The sequence below is a fragment of the Anolis carolinensis genome, unplaced genomic scaffold (genome assembly GCF_035594765.1).
Source record: "Anolis carolinensis isolate JA03-04 unplaced genomic scaffold, rAnoCar3.1.pri scaffold_13, whole genome shotgun sequence".
NCBI lineage: Eukaryota > Metazoa > Chordata > Lepidosauria > Squamata > Dactyloidae > Anolis > Anolis carolinensis.
Window position 1 is genome coordinate 2,890,921 of NW_026943824.1, and position 21,703 is coordinate 2,912,623.

At 40.4% G+C, this 21,703-nt stretch overlaps 1 protein-coding gene across 2 annotated transcripts in view; it reads left to right on the top strand.

Moving 5' to 3' along the window:
- card11 (caspase recruitment domain family member 11) overlaps positions 1 to 21,197 on the top strand; it is an 80,915-nt gene extending 59,718 nt beyond the window's left edge. For both annotated transcript variants that reach the window (XM_062964229.1, XM_062964230.1), the window contains exons 18-24: positions 954 to 1,050; positions 2,820 to 2,915; positions 3,113 to 3,245; positions 4,507 to 4,686; positions 9,211 to 9,335; positions 13,304 to 13,419; positions 19,117 to 21,197. In XM_062964229.1, the coding sequence (XP_062820299.1) occupies positions 954 to 1,050; positions 2,820 to 2,915; positions 3,113 to 3,245; positions 4,507 to 4,686; positions 9,211 to 9,335; positions 13,304 to 13,419; positions 19,117 to 19,321 (952 nt within the window). In that variant the 3' untranslated portion in view covers positions 19,322 to 21,197. The remainder of the gene's footprint in view (positions 1 to 953; positions 1,051 to 2,819; positions 2,916 to 3,112; positions 3,246 to 4,506; positions 4,687 to 9,210; positions 9,336 to 13,303; positions 13,420 to 19,116) is intronic.
- The last annotated feature ends 506 nt before the right edge of the window (positions 21,198 to 21,703 follow it).

The window sequence follows — 21,703 nt, forward strand, 5'->3', positions numbered from 1 at the left end:
GGCTTCCAACTCCCAGAAGCCGTCACCAACTTGTTCAATTCTGGGAAATGTAGTTCAAAACACCTGGAGAACTGCAAGTTGTGCAGACCTGCTCTAGGCTCTCCATTCCCACTAATCGCTTTATACATGTGTTGATGCATTTTGGCTCCCAAGATATGGTGCTTCAAATAGAACCAAACTGAGCGGTTTTATTGACAAGAGCTCTTGCCTTCTTCATCACTCACTATTGGCTAGCTAAGCAATGCCTGATGGGAGTCGCAGTCCAACAAGATCTGGAGTGCCGTATATTTTTCATTCTGCCTGAAACTTTAATTAAAACTATGTTGTATTTTATATTGTTTAATAGAATGCAAACTATTCAGAGAACTTTGATTACCACGCAATTTAGAAACACAATAAGTAAACAACCAAACTTCCCTACTGATCTTGAGTTGACAACACTGGGCTTTGAATACCACGGTGTCTGCTCTCTAAATTGTCGTCAATCTGGAACGGAGTTGGCGTCGTGTTTATGGATATACATCGGCATATTTCTCACTTCGAGGGCTAACCTTAGGGAATATCTCATCCTCGTCTCCTGCCCGTAGTCTCCCTTGCAGGGCTATAGTAAGAAAGACAGCATTTGTGAAGCACTTTTGACTATTTAAAAAGCAACTTCTAAATGTGATGTAGTAGTCACATTTAGCGGGTGAGAAAAACCTTGGGAAATATATGTGATTCTCAGGGATAAAGAAAGGATGAATGTGCTTGCCATGAGCATCGATCCTTCTCCTGAACTGCCTTCAGCTTCCTGGGATCGGGAAAAAATATTGAATGTCTCCAGTCTAAACAGTTAGGAGACAATGATGTGCAGTCAAGACTGCCTTTCCTTTACTGGACTCCTTCATGCTACTATATTTATTTGATTTCCTCCATGGTTGATGCCCTGAGTTTGTGCAAATCCTTGTTTATAGAGCCCAACAGCTCCTCCTAGTGAAGTTGCAACGGCTGATGAACAAAGGAAACCGGGAGGAGATGGACAATTCGTACGGGACGCTCCGAACATCCCGGGTAAGTCGTGTCTTTGAGATCGATCATCTTGTGTTGCACCCCAAGGCAGCGTGAACACTGGAAACTAGGCAGAGACCAATAATCATATAATATCTTTATTAAAGTACATATAAATTCAGGAATGCATAAGCAGAAAGGATGAGTGGGAAATAGTCCTTTGTGATGAGGTATGAATAAGTTCAAAAAGATGAAGGAAAATGTCCAATATTATTGTCCAAAGTCCAAAACCGAAACACGCTCAAATTGTTGGGAAGTTTGAGCAGGGAACAACAAAGAAGCAAGGCTGAATAACAAGGTCCCCAGTCACTAGGAGATCGTGGATATCAAAGCAGGAACAAGACAAAGCGAAGATCAAACTTGATTCAGGAACAAGGCAAGGAAGTGAATTTACTCTGGTTTAAAACGGGAGTCACGGCTCGGCTTGGCCGCCAGAAACAGGAGGCTTGGCTTGGTGAAATCAGGGAACTGGAGTCAGTGAAGTGTTCTCAGGAAAAACGCTACGTTGACACCGCAAAGTGTCCGTAGTGCAAGGCACTTTTATGGAACGAAGATCAGATCCCAACGAAGGGAGACCAAACTCCCCAAAAGTTCTCAAGGGAATCTTTTTATCCACAATCTCCTCGAGATGCCAAGCGGTTACTCCTTCTAAGCCCTTGTTTTTCTGATCTCTGGCGATGCAAAAACTCCTTTCGGTTGAAGGGCACATTCTCTGGGGAACTCTAGACATCTGGTTCAGCCACGGGAGTAATATCTCCCGTATCTCTCCCAATTAAGGAAGCATCTGAACTATCAACAGCCGGCAGCTGTAACTGAAAGGAGCTTGGATTGCTGGGCAAAAGGTCAGAATAAGCTTCATCCTAGTCAGAGTTCATTTCTGGATCAGGTTCAGAAGCCAAAGGTGGCTGGGGTATGACATCTTGCTTAAGTTTGGTGCTGCTTCTCCTAATCGTTTTTCCTTCTTTCATGGTCCGTGAATGCATTGTCCTCTTCACAAAAGCAACACTGCTTCGATTGGTTAATATGATAGGTATGCAACATTTCTGGCCATGAATTTCCCCAGTGATTCTGGCCATGAAAGCCGTTGACAACACATTATTGAAATTATATTAAACTACTAGCTGTGCCCGGCCACGCGTTGCTGTGACATTGTCTGGTGGTGTTGGTGAGAAATTGTTGAGGTAGTGGTGGTATTGAATGTCTGTGTATGGTTGTCTTTATGTTTAGTATGCACACTGAAGTGGATTATATGGCAGTGTGGAGTCAAGATAATCCAGTTCAAAGCAGATAATATAAGATTCTAAATGGGTTATATAGCTGTGTGGAAGGGCCTTGAGTCTACACTGCCATATAATCCAGTAAAAATCTGATAATCTGTGAAAGAGGCCTAAGTGAGGCCTAACTGTGCCTGTCCCCTGGGCTGAGTAGGTTGCTAGGAGACCAAGTGGGTGGAGCTTAGCCTCCAAACTGGCAGCAATTGGATAAAAACTATTATTCCTCTCCCTGTAATTAGGACTTTATTTTTCTTTTCTTTTTGTTGTATCAACCTAGAGCCGTGAATGATGGGTTGTGTTGTCAAATTTCGAGGTTGGGGGACCTGTCGTTTTGTTGTTTTGTCCGCTGCCCTGATGCCATCACTCTTTTATATATATAGATGAATGGAATCTGCCAGATTCGCGTTGTGATTGAGTCTGCTTAGATCTTCTGACAAAAAAAGCTGTGTTCAACAAGTTGGCATATTGTTTTATCCTGAAATACGTTTCTTCTTCCAGAATACACTGCAGCCGGAAGACCACACACCACCAAGCGACGCTAAAACCAGTCCTCGCCTTTCTCGAGCCAGTTTCCTTTTGGGGCAGATTCTACAGGTAAAGAAAGGAACAGAGTGAAATGCTAGTTGCACAATTCAAACAAAGCCAGAGGAAGTCAAGTCTAGGTAGCAGTTGCGTAGTTGGATGGTCTCAAGGATTTCTTCCTTCTTGGATGAATTTCCAGAGATGGGTTGCTTTCCTTGAAAGGTTCTTGTCTCAAAGCTCCCCTTGACAAGGACTTTGTTTGTTGTCAGTTTGTCAGCAGGTCGGAAAACAAGTACAAGCGAATGAACAGCAACGAACGCGTCCGCATTGTCACCTCGAAAGACACCCGTTCCAGATCGGAGGTCCAGCCAGTGACCAAGGCCTTGATTGACAGATTTGAAGGTATAGCATGACATTTCATACTCAGAAGGGCACAGAAAAAAATATCTATGAGTATCCGTGTTGGTCTGGGTTTGCTAGGAATAATTGCCACCTAAGGCAATGAATAGATTGTATTGGCCTCAGGTGTTCCCAAGTGGTCCATTGAATCAATAGGAATGTGTGTGAAGGCAACGTCTTTGTGAGTATTTTTGTCTCAGTGGGTATGTTCTAGTTGGGTGTTGGCCATAGACAACAGGTCATTGTAGCCAATGGTGCCATTTTAGATCATTAGCAATGTTTTGTGGAAATGGAGCCAACATGACAATGGTAACATTCTTAGGGATGCTTCCACCCAAAGGGTCCTGATCCCACCTACACGATACCTGTCACCTTTCAGAGAACATGACAGGCTTTTGAAATGGATCAGAAATGTGGGAAAGGCTGATTGTCCAAGTGTCTTAGTCTTGTGCCAAGTAATAGCTAACACGTTGAATTTGGCCCAGAAATGAACCACAAGCAAGTGTAATATGAATAAGGATTTCTTCTATTCCATGCAGCAAATATGCATCACTGGACAGCTCAAGACATCCTTTACCCAATCCTTACATGCCTCCAGCTTGCAGATACAGTAGAGTCTCACTTATCCAACATTCACTTATCCAACATTCTGGATTATCCAAGGCAGTTTGCCCCTTGCCCCGATCCACAGCTGTTTCCCTAGGCAGCAAGGCTTTTTATGGATTTAATTTCCGAAAATGTTGCTACTGTAAGTTCATTTAATACAAATCTATCTTCATTTGTAGTCAATTTGCTAGTAGCCAATGTTCTTTTAGTAAATGCTTTCGAGGTTTTGGTGCTAAATTCATAAATACAGTAACTACTGCATAATGTTACCGTGTATTGAACTGCTTTTTCTGTCGATTTGTTGTAAAACATGATGTTTTTGGTGCTTAATTTGTAAAATCATAACATTTAATAAGCTTTTCCTTAATCCCTCCTTATTATCCAACATTTTCGCTTATCCAACATTCTGCCGGCCCGTTTATGTTGGATAAGTGAGACTCTACTGTACCTGTTTTCTAGAGAGGTCAATATATTCATCTTTCTTGAGATGATGAAATTGTCTCAAGACAGCCAGGTTTGGGGAAGCAGGTGCCAGTTCTGTACCTGAGTCTATCTCATAATAATGATGATGGTGGTGGTGATGTTGATTATTGTATTTCTTATTCACTTCTGCTTCACTCATGATACTGAAAAACACACCATCGTGTCTTTCTTCCAGAGTTCGATTCAGTAACGGAGATCAATAGGAGTTTCAGCTTGGTCCCGTATAGCTCGGTGCGTCCCGTCCATTGTGACCGCCGCCGGCCCGTCCTCTTCAGCCCCACGATGCTTTCCAAGACCTTCATTCAGAAGCTGCTCAACGCCGGAGGAGCCCTGGAATTCAATTTGTGCAAACCAGGTAAATCCCATCGCCCTGAATGACTACGTCGCCTGCCTTGTCCTGCCATTCAACTTTCCTGATTACAAATTCAGATTTGCTTAAAATGCTAACTCAAAGAATTTGGGAGTTGTAGACTTTTTTAATATATGGGGCCCCTGGTGGCACAGTGTGTTAAAGCGCCGAGCTGCTGAACTTGCGGACCAAAAGGTCCCAGGTTCAAATCCCGGAAGCGGAGTGAGTGCCTGCTGTTAGCCCCAGTTTCTGCCAACCTAGCAGTTCGAAAACATGCCAATGTGAGTAGATCAATAGGTACCGCTCCGGTGGGAAGGTAAGGGCGCTCCATGCAGTCATGCCGGCCACACGACCTGGAGATGTCTATGCACAACGCCGGCTCTTCGGCTTAGAAATGGAGATGAGCACCAACTCCCAAAGTCGGTCACGACTGGACTTAATGTCATGAGAAAACCTTTACCTTTAGATTTTTTAAAACCCAGGAAAGTCAAATTAGGTTAAATAGAATTCTCCAGCATCTCTTCTGGTCCCAAGCACTTTGGAAGAAGGATGCACAACCCTGTAATGATAAATTGCCTAAGGAATGCCTATGAAATTCAGAGCATCATCGTAAGTCAACAGGCAACTTAAAGGCACATACACGGATAGTATTTCTACCTCCTGAAAGACAGGAGGCTGCTAATGGCTTCATGCTGGGGAAGAAGTCCAGAGTTGTCCATTATCTCTACACTCTTTGGCCTTCCCATCACTGCTTCTGGAGGACAAGACTTATCAGAGCGGTTTCCTAGGCACACACGCAGCAGAAGTCTCTGACAAGGAAGCTCTGGATAAATAACGACGCTGCAGTCTTCGGTTAGCTATCAAAAGTTTACTTACGAACGGAAATCTCACAAGACAATACACAGCTCTCACGCAGGCACACACGGGAAGAGACAGAGAGAAAAAGATAAGAAGTAGAGGGCTATTTATCTCAGCCTCTGTTGTCTGATGCAATCCAAGTTTAACCCTTTACACACTGGCATAGTAAGCAGCACACAGTGTATGATGCAATCTCCAGCACATATTGCACAACCATGACTCAATTACATTTAACCAACTCTATATACAATCATTCCCACTTTAACAAGACTATCGTTGGCATGATGCACAGCGAGGCGGTTCCTCCGTTGTTATTATGCTCTTTTATGCGTATACGGTGGTAGACGTTGCAGAAGATCTTGCACACTTCGTTGTTGAAGAAGAGCCTGACAGTGCAACGCAGGCTGGCAATTATGGAGACGTCAGTTATTCTCCTATCCTGGCACTTCATATGTTGTTTCTTGAAATAGGTCATGCTCAAGTTCACCAGATTTAACTAGCTGGAGGATAAACATGCCGCCGGCTCCGTTCCCTGCCAGCGAAAGCTTGAGGATTGTGAATAAGAAGATAATAACTGTAGCCATCATTTCTTCGACACCTTCAAAGTCCTCTGCCCTCTTCAGCCCACTCAGCCCCATCCCTGATCCTGAAACAATGGATTAAAATTTCAAGGAAAATTGAAAATTAGAGTAAAATTAACATGTAAAATTAGAAGTCTTTTAAGTGTAAGAATGATTCAACAGTGGAATAGACTGCCTTAAGGAGTGGTGGCCTCTCTGCCTATGGAGACCTTTAAACAGAGGTTGGATGGACTTCTTTCAGGAGTGCTTCAGTTGTGTGCTTCAATAATGGGGCTGCAGCTAGCACAGTGGGTTAAACCACCAGCTGTAGAAGATCCTATCGACCAGAAGGTTGGCAGTTCAAGCCACAGGTCAGGGTGAGCTCCCATTGTCCGCCCCAGCTTCTGCTTACCTGGCAGTTGGAAAACAACAGTGTAAGTAGATAAATAGGTACTGCTTTGGCAGGAGGTAAACATGCCAGCAAATTATTATTATTATTTTATTGTATGACACAGCAAACAAGATAGACATGCTGGATTTCATATCACAAAATCACAAGTCGAACACTTCCCAAGTGTCTAGGACTGTGTGATGTATTATTATTATTATTATTATTATTATTATTATTATTATTATTATTATTATTATTTTATTGTATGACACAGCAAACAAGATAGATATGCTGGATTTCATATCACAAAATCACAAGTCGAACACTTCCCAAGTGTCTAGGACTGTGTGATGTATTATTATTATTATTATTATTATTATTATTATTATTATTATGACACAGCAAACAAGATAGACATGCTGGATTTCATATCACAAAATCACAAGTCGAACACTTCCCAAGTGTCTAGGACTGTGTGATGTATTATTATTATTATTATTATTATTATTATTATTATTATTTTATTGTATGACACAGCAAACAAGATAGATATGCTGGATTTCATATCACAAAATCACAAGTCGAACACTTCCCAAGTGTCTAGGACTGTGTGATGTATTATTATTATTATTATTATTATTATTATTATTATTATTATTATTATTTTATTGTATGACACAGCAAACAAGATAGACATGCTGGATTTCATATCACAAAATCACAAGTCGAACACTTCCCAAGTGTCTAGGACTGTGTGATGTATTATTATTATTATTATTATTATTATTATTATTATTATTATTATTATTTTATTGTATGACACAGCAAACAAGATAGACATGCTGGATTTCATATCACAAAACCACAAGTCGAACACTTCCCAAGTGTCTAGGACTGTGTGATGTATTATTATTATTATTATTATTATTATTATTATTATTATTATTTTATTGTATGACACAGCAAACAAGATAGACATGCTGGATTTCATATCACAAAATCACAAGTCGAACACTTCCCAAGTGTCTAGGACTGTGTGATGTATTATTATTATTATTATTATTATTATTATTATTATTATTATTATGACACAGCAAACAAGATAGACATGCTGGATTTCATATCACAAAATCACAAGTCGAACACTTCCCAAGTGTCTAGGACTGTGTGATGTATTATTATTATTATTATTATTATTATTATTATTATTATTATTATTATTTTATTGTATGACACAGCAAACAAGATAGATATGCTGGATTTCATATCACAAAATCACAAGTCGAACACTTCCCAAGTGTCTAGGACTGTGTGATGTATTATTATTATTATTATTATTATTATTATTATTATTTTATTGTATGACACAGCAAACAAGATAGACATGCTGGATTTCATATCACAAAATCACAAGTCGAACACTTCCCAAGTGTCTAGGACTGTGTGATGTATTATTATTATTATTATTATTATTATTATTATTATTATTATTATTATTATTTTATTGTATGACACAGCAAACAAGATAGACATGCTGGATTTCATATCACAAAACCACAAGTCGAACACTTCCCAAGTGTCTAGGACTGTGTGATGTATTATTATTATTATTATTATTATTATTATTATTATTATTATTATTATTATTTTATTGTATGACACAGCAAACAAGATAGACATGCTGGATTTCATATCACAAAACCACAAGTCGAACACTTCCCAAGTGTCTAGGACTGTGTGATGTATTTTCGGATGATGTGCACAGATCCCAGCAGGGTGGCCTTTTGCAGTTGGCAGATTGTAATTTTGTCAATGTTTATTGTTTCCAAATGCCAGCTGAGATCTTTTGGCACGGCACCCAGTGTGCCGATCACCACCGGGATATTATTGTTGCTGTTGTCGTTGTTGTTATTATTATTATTATTATTTTATTATGACACAGCAAACAAGATAGATATGCTGGATTTCGTATCTCAATATCACAAGTCGAACACTTCCCAAGTGTCTAGGACTGTGTGATGTATTTTCGGATGATGCGTGCAGATCCCAGCAGGGTGGCCTTTTGCAGTTGGCAGATCGTAATTTTGTCAATGTCTATTGTTTCCAAATGCTGGTGGAAATCTTTATTATTATTATTATTATTTTATTTTATTTTATTATGACACAGCAAACAAGATAGATATGCTGGATTTCGTATCACAAAATCACAAGTCAATCACTTCCCAAGTGTCTAGGACACTTATTATTATTGTAAGCATTTGGACTAGATAGCCATGCCAGTTCTAAGAGTTTATGGTTCTATAGATTGTGAATATCTGTTGTTTTTACACAATCTTCCCTGCAATATTTGTAGCGTTTGGGCCTCTATGGATGTTTCCTTTTCTATCTGTCCAGAAGCAAAGGCTTTCAAACACTGCAAACAGCAAAAGGCAGGAATATTTGATAGCTTCCATGCCACCGGGATGAATTCCCTCAAGGTTTTATTTATTTCAAACGTGTAATAAGCTATCCAAAGTGATGAAGTCTATCCCTTAAATAGTTTCAGCACCTTGGATAGGTCCTTTAAAGTTCACACTAAGAGCAAACCTTTGATTTAGTGTTGACTTCCCTTTCTTATTTGATGGACCTTCTCCAAAAGTGGGTTGAAGGCTTGTCCGTGTTTGTAGAGCACACATGGTTGTCAACCTTGTATCTATATATTTTCCTTGTCTTCTTTTCCAGACATCATAACAAAGGAAGAATTCTTAAGGAGACACAAGACAGAAACAATAATATATTCCCGAGAAAGGAATCCGCACACCTACGAATGTATTTTCCCTGCCAATATCGAGGCGGTTGCTGCCAAGGTAACTGGAATTTATTAATTTATTAATTTATTTACAGTATTTATATTCCGCCCTTCTTTCTCACCCCGAAGGGGACTTGGGGTGGATCACATTATATACATTCAATGCCCATATGCACATAGAACTGAGACAGAGACAGACACAGAGGCAATTTAACCTTCTCCTGAGGGGATGTTCGATTCTGGCCACGGGGGAGCAGCTAATAATAATAATAATAATAATAATAATAATAATAATAATAATGATAATAATAATAATAATAATAATAATAATAATAATAACTTTATTTTTATACCCCGCCCCATCTCCCCTATGAGGACTTGGAGCAGCTTACATGGGGACCAAGCCCGAAAACATACAACAATAAAATGATAAAACAATTATTCCAACAGTAAAACATCAATAAATAAAACCATCATAGTAATCAACATATAGCATAAAATATTAAAAGCAGGAGAGTAAAACAAGGATCTGGACTAAAGTGCAAAATATATCAAAATGGGAGAGGTAGTTTCTCAGTAAAGTGCAAAATAGTAGTGGCAGAAAAAACTGTAGTTGGATGGGCAGATAGTTCAACCTAATAATTAATCGTCGAAGGCCTTTTGGAAGAGCCAGGTTTTTAGCTTCTTTCATAATCCACTGTGACGGCATTTCCTTATTCCAACGTCGTAAATTAGTTAAATTTGTCTCCCCACTTTATAAGTGGTATCTTATTTCCTACTTGATAGATGCAACTATCTTTCAGGTTGCTAGGTCAGCAACGAGCAGGGGCTATTTTTTTTAAAAAAAATAATTAATTGACGGGTGCTCAAGGTGCTCAAGGCTGGCCTCGAACTCATGACGTCATGGTCAGAGTGATTTATTGCAGCAGGCTGCTCACCAGTCCTGCCAAGATCTTAAGTTTCATATGAAATGGCAAAATCAAGATTTTTTATTTATTTATTTATTTATTTATTTACAGTATTTATATTCCGCCCTCTTTCTCACCCCGAGAGGGGACTCAGGGCGGATTACAATGAACACATATATGGCAAACATTCAATGCCAACAGACAAACAACAGACATTAGACAGACTCAGAGGCATTTTAAACATTTTTCCAGCTTCACGATTCCGGCCACAGGGGGAGCTGTTGCTTCACCGTCCACTAGTGGCTGTACTTCCTCATTCCTTTCCTCGTGTTTTGCTGGCAGTTGTATGGTGTTGTAAATTAGCCTCCTGCATAAAACGTCCCTAAATTTCCCTAATTGACAGGTGCAACTGTCTTTCGGGGCTGCATAGGTCAACAGCAAGCCGGGGCTATTAATGGTCGGAGGTTTAACCCGACCCGGGCTTCGAACTCATGACCTCTCAGTCAGTAGTGATTTATAGCAGCTGGTTACTAGCCAGCTGTGCCACAGCCCGGAGGAGACTGTTTCCAAATCCTGGATGGTTGACTCAATGGATCCAGAATCTATGTCTGCAGATGGCCAACTTGTGTCTTCATAGTCTCCAATTAAAAGCTTCTTTGGAAGCTTTTAAGCAAAGGCTGGATGGCCATCTGTCGGGGGTGCTTTGAATGCGATTTCCTGCTTCTTAGCAAGGGGTTGGACTAGATGGCCCATGAGGTCTCTTCCAACTCTACTATTCTATGATTCTATGATTCTATGAATGGGTCCTCTCCTCATCTTCCGTTGCATCTTCTTGTTCTACTTTAAAGACAGACACTTCTCATTCAGCTATTCCAATTATTCCTCATTTCCTTCTCTAGATTTTCATGCAGTCTAGAGGGGATGGGATACTTGGATTGTATATCCATCCATCTATCTAAAGAGGTTTTACCCGAGCTGTGGAAAGAGACAGTGATGTACAGAACAAAGATGCTAATGTCAAGCCCAAACAGATGGCATCAAATGTGGAGCGCTTGTTATGCAGCAGGGAAAAGACAAGCCAAAGAAGTTTCTCTCCCCCTTTGAGAAGCAATTACGGAACATGTTGCATTTGAACAAACAAGGTTCAATTACGTGCTTATGTTTTGCACATGCTACCTTCATTTTGACATGATCCCCGTCTTTAGATCTGTTAATTTCTCTTTCGGGAAGGGGACCCATTAGAGCGAATTAACAAACAAATGCAGTAGGCAAGATTTGACTTGCTTGGTTGACTCCGCGTTGGGCAGTTAGGCTCCAGATTAAGAAAGTATTTGTACTTCGATGATGCTCGATTGGTACGGTAGCATGTTCATCATGCTCTTCAGAAGTGTTGGCTTACAAAGGTGATCAAAAAGCCAATTAGAATAGGATGAGTGTATTTTTTTTACTTTTTATATATATTTTTTTACTTTTTTATTTTATTTTTTATTTTTTTATCTATATATATAAAAGGGTAATAAAATTTCGGCCTAGGACAAAACAACAAAACTACACATCCCGGAAACGCTAAACTTGGCAGCACAATCCCTCATCCATGCCTCTACGTTCATACAACAAACAGCTCCAGCCACTCCAGAAAACGGCCAGGCTTTGAGACTTAAAGGCTATTCACTGCTATTTCACCTGGCCAACAAAAGATCCCCATAAGCCACAGCAACACGTAGCCGGGCAAAGCTAGTCTACATATATATAAAAGGGTAATGAAATTTCGGCCTAGGACAAAACAACAAAACTACACATCCCAGAAACACTAAACTTGGCAGCACAACCCCTCATCCATGCCTCTACGTTCATACAACAAAAAGAAAAGAAAAATAAAGTCCTAATTAGAGGGAGAGGTATAATTGTTTGTATCTAATTGCTGCCAGTTAAAAGGCTAAGCTCCGCCCACTTGGTCTCCTAGCAACCCACTCAGCCCAGGGGACAGGCAGACTTAGGCCTCACTTAGGCCTCTTCCACACTGCCTATAAAATACAGATTATCAGATTTGAACTGGATTATATAGCAGAAAGACTCAAGGCCTTTCCACACAGCTATATAACCCATTAATAATCTTATATTGTCTGCTTTGAACTGGATTATCTTGACTCCACACTGCCATATAATCCACTTCAGTGTGCAGTCGGACACAACTGGATTTAATGAGGCTGTTATTATTATAATTATTGTTGGGTGGACTTCAGGGGCACAGAAATGGGCCTCAAGGACCACACTTTCCCTACTATAGTCTACAATCTAAATTCCATGATCTTTGGCCCAAACTAAAATATACCGTATATACTCGAGTATAAGCCGACCTGAATATAAGCCGAGGCACCTAATTTTACCACAAAAAAACTGGGAAAACATTGACTTCAGTATAAGCCGAGGATGGTAAATTTACAATTATAATATTTATTTTATAATAATAATTTTATAATATAATAAAAATGAAACAACAGCACCTCCCCATGGCCGAGTCGAGCACAGCCGGATGCCGGAGATGAAAAAAGGGAAGCCTTGCCTCTGTTTATGTACTGTCTGTCTTTATCAATTGTATAATGGCATTGGGAGATAGAACAGAATATAAATAAAGATTATTATTATTATTATTATTATTATTATTATTATTAATACCAAGGAGGTCAAGGAGAGGAAACCTACATCCTTCCAAAGTCCATTGCTTCAACGACCATTGGCCTTTGGCTGGAGATTATGTTGAAGCTGATCTTCAATAAGTCAAAAGCCTGATAGAAATGATGGGTTTGGAGAGATGTAGCTGCATGTAGAACATCTCAAACATTAAGGAGAAACAAAGGATAATGGATGGTGTGACTGAAGATGCTTAGAGACCAGGGTTGGGAAAGTGAGGTTATGTTTGGAAACTGGGACAAAAGAACACAAGAAACAAAGCTTTGGGGATTGCTTTGCGAGTAAGGGCATGAGATATACCTTTACTTTCCGATATGAAATAATTTCACCAGGTGGGAACTAATTTGCCTAATCCTGCTTGAGACTGTGTGCTTACAAATCCCAAGGTGTACTTACCCGAGTCCTTTCCCCGACTCCGTATTTTCAGAACAAACATTGTCTGCTTGAAGTCGGCATCGGCTGCACAAAGGATTTAATCAAAGCCAAGATATATCCCATCGTTCTTTTTATCAGAGTCTCCGAAAAGAATGTCAAGAAGTTCAGGTGTGTTGAGCGCTTTCATGACTTTGTTGGATGCTACTAACCTGATGTTATCATGAATAGGAAGCAAGGCATATCACCCACACTTTCCTCCTGTGTATTATAGCCTTTTTATACCTCATCTAGTCCACCCCCCTTCAGCCAGGTAGAAACTCATAACCAAAGCCCTCCCCACAGATGGCCATCCAGCTTCTGTTTAAAAACCTCCAGAGAGGGTTAATGTATTTGTATGTATATGTGTTTGTGTGTGTATGTGTATATAGATAGATAGATAGTGTAAAACTCTTATAAGGGGTTAGTTTAACCCTAGTTTGCAAGGAAAACTGAATTACTGTGTCGCACAAGGATGCATATTTAATAAGTGGCCACTAATATAAGAAGTGGAAAGGAAAAATTTCCAAACCTTGTTTCTACAGTGATGCTCATATGAAATCTATATTATAATACAGTACATAGTGTTTGTATGTGCGTGTGTAATACATATAGATATATAAGAAGTTGGTTTAATTCCCAGTTTGCTAGGAAAACTGAATTACTGTGTCGCAAAAGGATGCACACTTAATAAGTGTGCTACTAACATAAGAAGTGGAAAGGAAAAATTTCCAAACCTCGTTTATACAGTGACACTCATATGAAACTTATATTATAATACAGTATATAGTGTGTGTGTAATACATATAGATATGTTGTATGAAACTCTTATAAGAAGTTGATTTAATTCCCAGTTTGCTAGGAAAACTGAATTACTGTGTCGCAAAAAACTTATATTATAATACATTATATAATGTGTGTGTGTGTGTAATACATATAGCTATATTGTATGAAACTCTTATAAGAAGTTGGTTTAATTCCCAGTTTGCTAGGAAAACTGAATTACTGTGTCACAAAAAACTTATATTATAATACATTATATATAGTGTGTGTGTGTGTGATACATATAGATATATTACATGAAACTCTTATAAGAGGTTGGTTTAATTCCCAGTTTGCTAGGAAAACTGAATTACTGTGTTGCGAAAGGATGCATGTGTAATAAGTGTGCCATCAACATGAAACATTTGGAAAACTCTGGCCTAGAAGGCTAAGAATCAACCAGAAGGCAGCCAACAAGATTTCATTTTCTCAGAGCTTATCCAGAAGGAAGAGAAATCTCTAAAATTCACATGGATATTTGAAGCAATAGATAATCGTGAACCCAATTGAAATGAAGGACTTTGCCCCCAAAGATGCATGGAGTTGTATTTAAAAATGCCTAAAGATGACATCTTTTGACGGATGTAAACAAATTAAACCCAAGGAAGAGAGAACATATATGTATAAAAGCTATGTTTAGGTTTACTTTCTCCAAAATTACACTAATAATATTTTTGTCATGTCCAAATTGTATCACTACTGCCTGGGTATAACTGCAAAGGTGACCTGCAAACCACTGTTTTAGCAAACAAATGGAAGACAGTATGGAAGATGACAATGAAAACAAGTCTAAATATAAGCTTAATAGGAAATCAATAGAAAATTATTACTCCACGGTGTTATTCCCCATGGAAGATTGAAAAGGTGCCCCTCCTTATCTGAAAGTAAATGCAGGAGAGTCATAAACATCAACACGGCAGCTGCGATCCTGTCTTTCGTAACTAAAACATAAAGGATTAACGAACGAACGGTCAATTATTTCACTCGAGTCGGAGCAGGAAGTGATCTTTCAATTTGCATTAATCACGTCGAAGCAACAATAGAAGGTTATTCATTGGCGGTGGCCAAAAAATATTGCCTGGAAAATAAATGCAGACCAACTTAAATTGTAGCTTATACAAAATGAATTTTGGCTGGTGAAGCTTCCATATAGAACTATATTTCAGAAAGGTATTTTGAGACATACAGATATATTAAGACGCTGGGAGAGAGCATTGAATTTTCCAGCCGCGCTAAATACTGTCTACTGGTGTGATTGCTGAACAGATCTCTATGTAATCGAAGAAGTGCTATTAATGGGCTGAGGTTTTAATTTAAATGTATTGCTGGTAGTATTTTGTCAGGCCGTCTCCCAGTTAAATTATTGGTCCTAAGTCAGAGAGAGTTAATTGCACTTAAGTTCCGTTGAAATTAATGGGACTTAAATGAGTTCCTACCTCCTTGTCTCACTTCATTTCAATGGTGTTTGGAGTTTGGCTAACTCTCTTGGCACTGAAACCATTTGGTTGGGAAAAGGTGAAGAGGTGGCTCCTCAAACATGTTGAGATGCACACCTACCGTAATATATACCGTATATACTCGAGTATAAGCCGACCCGAATATGAGCCGAGGCATCTAATTTTACTACAAAAAAAACTGGGAAAACATTGACTCCAGTATAAACCGAGGATGGTAAATTTCAGAAATAAAAACAGATACAGTAGAGTCTCACTTATCCAACATTCTGGATTATCCAACGCATTTTTGGGGCCAATGTTTTCAATAGATCATGATATTTTGGTGCTAAATTTGTAAATAGAGTAATTACTACATAGCATTACTGCGTGTTGAACTACTTTTTCTGTCAAATTTGTTGTATAACATGATGTTTTGGTGCTTAATTTGTAAAATCATAACCTAATTTGATGTTTAATAGGCTTTTCATTAATCCCTCCTTATTATCCAACATATTCGCTTATCCAACATTCAGCCGGCCCGTTTATGTTGGATAAGTGAGACTCTACTGTATATATATATACACACTAGCTTGGGGACCCGGCGGTGCCCGGGTCATTTGAGAATGGTATTATTTGCCTTTCAATGTTATGTATTGTGTTTGGAGTGGGTGAACTACTATTCCCAGAATTATGGGTCAATCCTCCCCAAACCCTGCCAATATTCAAAGTTGGCCATTTTGGGTCTGTGTACCAAGTGTGGTCCAGATCTGTCGTTGGCTGGTCATCACCTGGCTGCAGTGCTCTCTGGATGCAGGTGAATGACTACAACTCCCAGAGTCCCAGGCAATTGCCCCGAAACATCTGTCAGTATCCACAGCCCACAATGTTCAGTCTATGTGTCAAGTTTGGTCCAGATCCGTCATTGGCTGGGTTCAGTGCTCTTTCGATGCAGGTAAACTACAACTCCCAAAATAAAGGCCCCTTCCCACAAACACTTGTAGTATGTTCAGTTGTTCATGAGGCTTCTCTGTGCAAAGTTTGGTCCCAGTCCATTGTCAGTGGAGGTCACTGTTTCTCTGGATGCAGGTGAACTATAACTCCCTTTTCCCCAAACTTGTCCAATATGCTCTTTTAGTTTATGGGCGCTCTGTGTGCCAAGTTTGGTCCTGGTCCATCATCAGTGAGGTTCGAAGTGCTCATTCATTGCAGGTGAACGATATAATACTAATAATCTATATATATAAAAGAGTGATGGCATCAGGGCAGCGGACAAAACAACAAAACTACAGGCCACCCAACCTCGAAATTTGACAACACAACCCATCATCCATGGCTCTAGGTTGATAGAACAAAAAGAGAAGAAAAATAAAGTCCTAATTAGAGAGAGAGGAATAATTGTTTTTATCCAATTGCTGCCAGTTAGAAGGCTAAGCTCCTCCAACTTGGTCTCCTAGCAACCCACTCAGTCCAGGGGACAGGCAGAGTTAGGCCTCACTTAGGCCTATAAAATACAGAATATCAGATTTGCACTGGATTATATGGCAGTGTAGACTCAAGGCCCTTCCATACAGCTATATCACCCATTTATAATCTTATATTATCTGCTTTGAACTGGATTATCTTGACTCCACACTACCATATAATCCACTTCAGTGTACAGTTGGACACAACTGGACTTAATGTCAGGAGAAAACCTTTACCCTTGACCTTAACTACCACCAATTCCTCAATAGTTTATTTCCCATACCACCAGACTTTGCCACAGCAACACGTGGCCGGGCACAGCTAGTACAATATAATAATATTAATTATATATTATATTTTACATGTAATATTACTAATAATATTACAATATATTGATACAGTACAATATAGTAATTTATTACCAGTATTGTACTATGCTAATAATATAATATTGTATGTAAATTTAATTTGTAAGCCGCTCTGAGTCCCCTTCGGGGTGAGAAGGGCGGCATATAAATGTAGCAAATAAATAATAAATAAACTATAAATCCCAGTACCTACTACTCCTAAATGTCCAGGCTAATTCCCCTCCAAACCCACCAGTATTCAAATCTGGGCATATCGGGGATGCAGTGCAAGTTTGGCCCAGAGCCATCATTGTTTGGGTTCCTTGCGTTCTGGGTGTAGGTGAACTACAACTCATCTAAATTCCCTAGTAGGAGTCACAGTGCTCTGACTTGATGCAGGGTGAACTACAACTTCCACCATGTGGAGTCAATCCCTAAACTCCTCCAGTAAGTTTAGTTGCAGCTCAGTTCTGCTCTGTTTGTTCTGCAGACAGATTTGAAAGGGAAGGGCAGTGGGCGGAGTCATGCAAATTCCACAGCAATGGAGAACCCTGGGATGCCTGCCTGTGGTGAAAGAAAAAGCAAAATCTAGGATGAAATGGTCCCCAAACGAAAGCATTCCTTGGCTGGTGGGCCGTAGTGTTTGGGAAGGACATTGGCAGGGGCTGGGCTACATGTTCATGGCGCTCACTATAACTGCAATGTCAGTGGAAAAGAATGACTCCTCAGCACTGGGAACGGTAGCCTGTTTGTGGAGGCCGGAGGCTGTCTGTGTGAGCCGACATCTGTGCCACATACACACATTTGGGTTTTCACTTTTATTATGGACTAGCTGTGCCCTGCCACACGTTGCTGTGGCCTATTGGAATTGCACTGAATAGCCTTTGTGCTTCTAAGCCTGGGCAGTTTCTATATAGGGGCCTCCTTTCTTGTGCTGGTTGAATGGGATGGAGTGGCCTGATGGCTTACAAACCTGAGCCATGTAGGGTATATTCTGGTTAGGCTGGTTGAACAGGAGTGATTAGTCTTGCTGCTTGGAAGCCTGGCCGCTTTCTACCTTGTGGAATTGTTGGTTGACCAGGTTGAATAGCAATGAATAGTCTAAGTGCAGGAAGTATGAATGTTGGAATTAGTTACCTCAATTAGCAATGAATGGCCTTGCAGGTTCGAGGCCTGGCTGTTTTCTGGTTGAGGGAATTCTTTGTTGGGAGGTGTTAGCTGGGTCTGATTGTTTTCTGTCTAGAATTCTCCTGTCTGGAATTCTCCTGTCTTGTGAGTGTTGGTTTGTATTTATTGTCCTGATTTTAGAGATTATATTGTTCTGTTTTCTCATTAGAGTGGTTTTTGGGGGTTTGCGGGTCCCGGTTCTGTTTTGGGGGTTCGGTTGTGTTGTATGAACCTTGAGGCAAGGCTTTTGTGTTGTGTTGTCAAGTTTGGTGTTTCTGGGGTGCATAGTTGTGTTGTTATAGTCACGGCGCAAATAACTTTACCCTTTTATATATATAGATTTAGATTTAGATTTAGATTAGATTTAGAAGATAGAAGGTGTGTGTGTGTGTGTATATATATAATGTGTGTGATGTAAGCACCAGTAAGAGAAAATCATCAACTGCATCTCTCCATTTATCATGGCCTTTGGTATCTGTTTTGCTCAGCAAAACAAAAGGTGTTGGGGACTTATTTCAAACGGGAATCTCTGCACACACATCCATGCGTGTGTATAATATGTATCTTTTATGGCTTGCCCTTCTGTGATGCAGGAAGCTCTTACCGAAGCCTGAGATTGAAGAAGAGCTCCTCCCGATGTGCCGGCAGAATGAGAAAGAGCTGGAGGGATTGCCCTGCCTGTATGCCTCCCTGGAAGCCGACGCTTGGAGCAGCCTTGAGGACCTCCTCCGCATCATCAAGGAGAAGGTGGCAGAAGAGCAGCACAAAACCATCTGGATTGACGAGGAGCAGTTGTGAAGCCCAGACTCAACCTGTGTCGGAGAGGGAAGTGCTGTTTGATCGCAAAACAGGCATCGGATTCCCATCGGAGGCTCTTTGAAACCTCTGAGATGGAGCCTGCTTTCACTCACTCTTCCATCTGAAGTCAGATGCTGGGAAGTCTTGACAAATGGCCAAATGCTGAATGTGAGGGAACCACTAAACCCAGCCATAACACGGCACAGATGCTACTTGGAGGTTCTGGCTAGGACTTTCCCAAACTAAGATGCTTGGGAAGACACAGATGCCTTTCAACATGGAGAAGCTAGTTGTGGCTTGATGGTGGAGGAGATTCACACAAGACAAAGGCAGAACATATTCCATTGGAGAGATCCAATCTTCTTGGTGGTAAAGTAACTCTTGGGTCTTCATCTCATGAACTTACAGATTTGTAGAGAAGCATGTAGCAATAATGCTTTTCAATAGATCACTCCGTGAAACTTTTACTCCTTTCCCATCCTACTGTTTACTTGAGCCATTCTTGACCACTTGTTGCCCGTCTTCACATTCATCACATGGGGAAAGGCTTTTCAAGTCCTCCCTGCTTTTCCCTTTTCTCTATCAGCCCAAAACCCTTTCTTTTTCTCTTTCTTCTCTTCTGCCTCTACCACCATCTCCCCAGCCAAACGCTGTTCTCCATTGCTCTCTGTCCGCAGCAGCTTTTTCTCACTTTGCGGAAATGAAATGGGACAGCAAACGAAACTTCCTCACTGTGAGAGCTGTTCAGCAGTGGAACTCTCTGCTCCAAAGTGTGGTAGAGGCTCCTTTTTTGGAGGCTTTTAAGCAGAGGCTGGATGGCCATCTGTTGGGGGTGCTTTGAATGTGATTTTCCTGCTTCTTGGCAGAATGGGGTTGGACTGGATGGCCCACGAGGTCTTTTCCAATTCTCAGATTCTATGATTCTATTATTCTAAGTAATTCAATGTCATGTGATGGGCTCTGTGCCTCTCCATCACTGAAATGAGCCTGAAGTGTCCTTGGACGGGGAAATGAGTCAATGTGGTGAAGTCCTTGGACTCCATCTTCACAAAACAATGCACCTTGATTTTAATTATTGTTGGCCAAGGCATCTGCCAAAAAATCCAAAGCACCATAATTTTACATTTTTAAGATCTCTTTCCCCATATGGCATTATAATTCCAAGAATTTGGGGTGACTTCCAGCTGGACTGATTACTCTTCAGTCTCAGATTTCTCAGAAGGTTTTTGTTCTGACTCAGCCTTTGTGTGCCTCTGATGAGGATTCTGGGATGCAGTTTCAAGATGATGGGATTCAGGTTCTGGATGAGTTTCAAGATGACTCTGATGGGAATTATGGGGTTCAGGTGCAGAGTGTTCCTGCTGTGGGAGATGAGGAGCAGGGAGGCTTTCCCATGGGAAGAAATGATGTTGTTCATGATGATGGTTTTCAGGTGCAAGAAGCAGAAAGGGAGAGCGGTTCCCAGCCTCAGTTTGATAACACTAACGAGCCCTGTGGCCTTGAAAGTGAAAGCAATGAGACCGCTTCTCTAGATCGGGCTAATTGTCTGGAATTTCAGGGGTTGCACAGAAGTCTCAGAATAGCAAATAAGAGGGAGGTCAACGGGCGAAGAAATGCCTTCATGTCATGCTATTAAAACAGTCTGCTGAGCGGGAAACCTTTGTCAAAGCAATTTCCTCGCTTGAATCAAGAACCAAGTCTGCTTTCCTGTATTATCTTGTAGCCTGGATGTATTCTCATTTCTGGCTTCGTTTTAAGGACCTTGTTTCATGCCTAATGTTTCCATGGATTTATTCTACAACCTTGTTTTTGTAACTATCTTTTACCTTTTATGAACAATCTTTTCCCTATTTACTAATAAACCACAAAAGAATACGATCTGTGTGCAGCCTGGTGTCTTTAGCAAGGTGAAGCTAACCTGAGGTGCGACAGTTTTAGAAGACGTAAGGCCCTTTCCTAAAAATATTAACCTCTACGCCCATACCTATCGTCCCAGTTCAGCATCATAATTTTGTTGGGTTCCTTGAGTTCTGCCTTTTAAAATCAGCTTGAATCTGTAGAGTAGCTACCTTGGAGCCTTTACCCATCTGTATCAGATAGGAACACATACAATCCTCATTGAAATGTGTCAGAGTAATTTGCAGCGCAGCAGTAGTTGGATGGAATCAGTGGAACGCAGAACGAAGAGACATCAGAAACGATGGTAAAACTATATACAAGTTTTACTGAAAGCAGTAATAAGACAAACAGACTTGCAGACGAACACAGGACTTGGCTCAACTCAGAACAGAACAGAACTTATGCAATCAGTAATGCATACACTTGTGTCTGGACACTCCCCAGTTCCAGCCACACATCAAGGACATCACATCTCCACCTTCA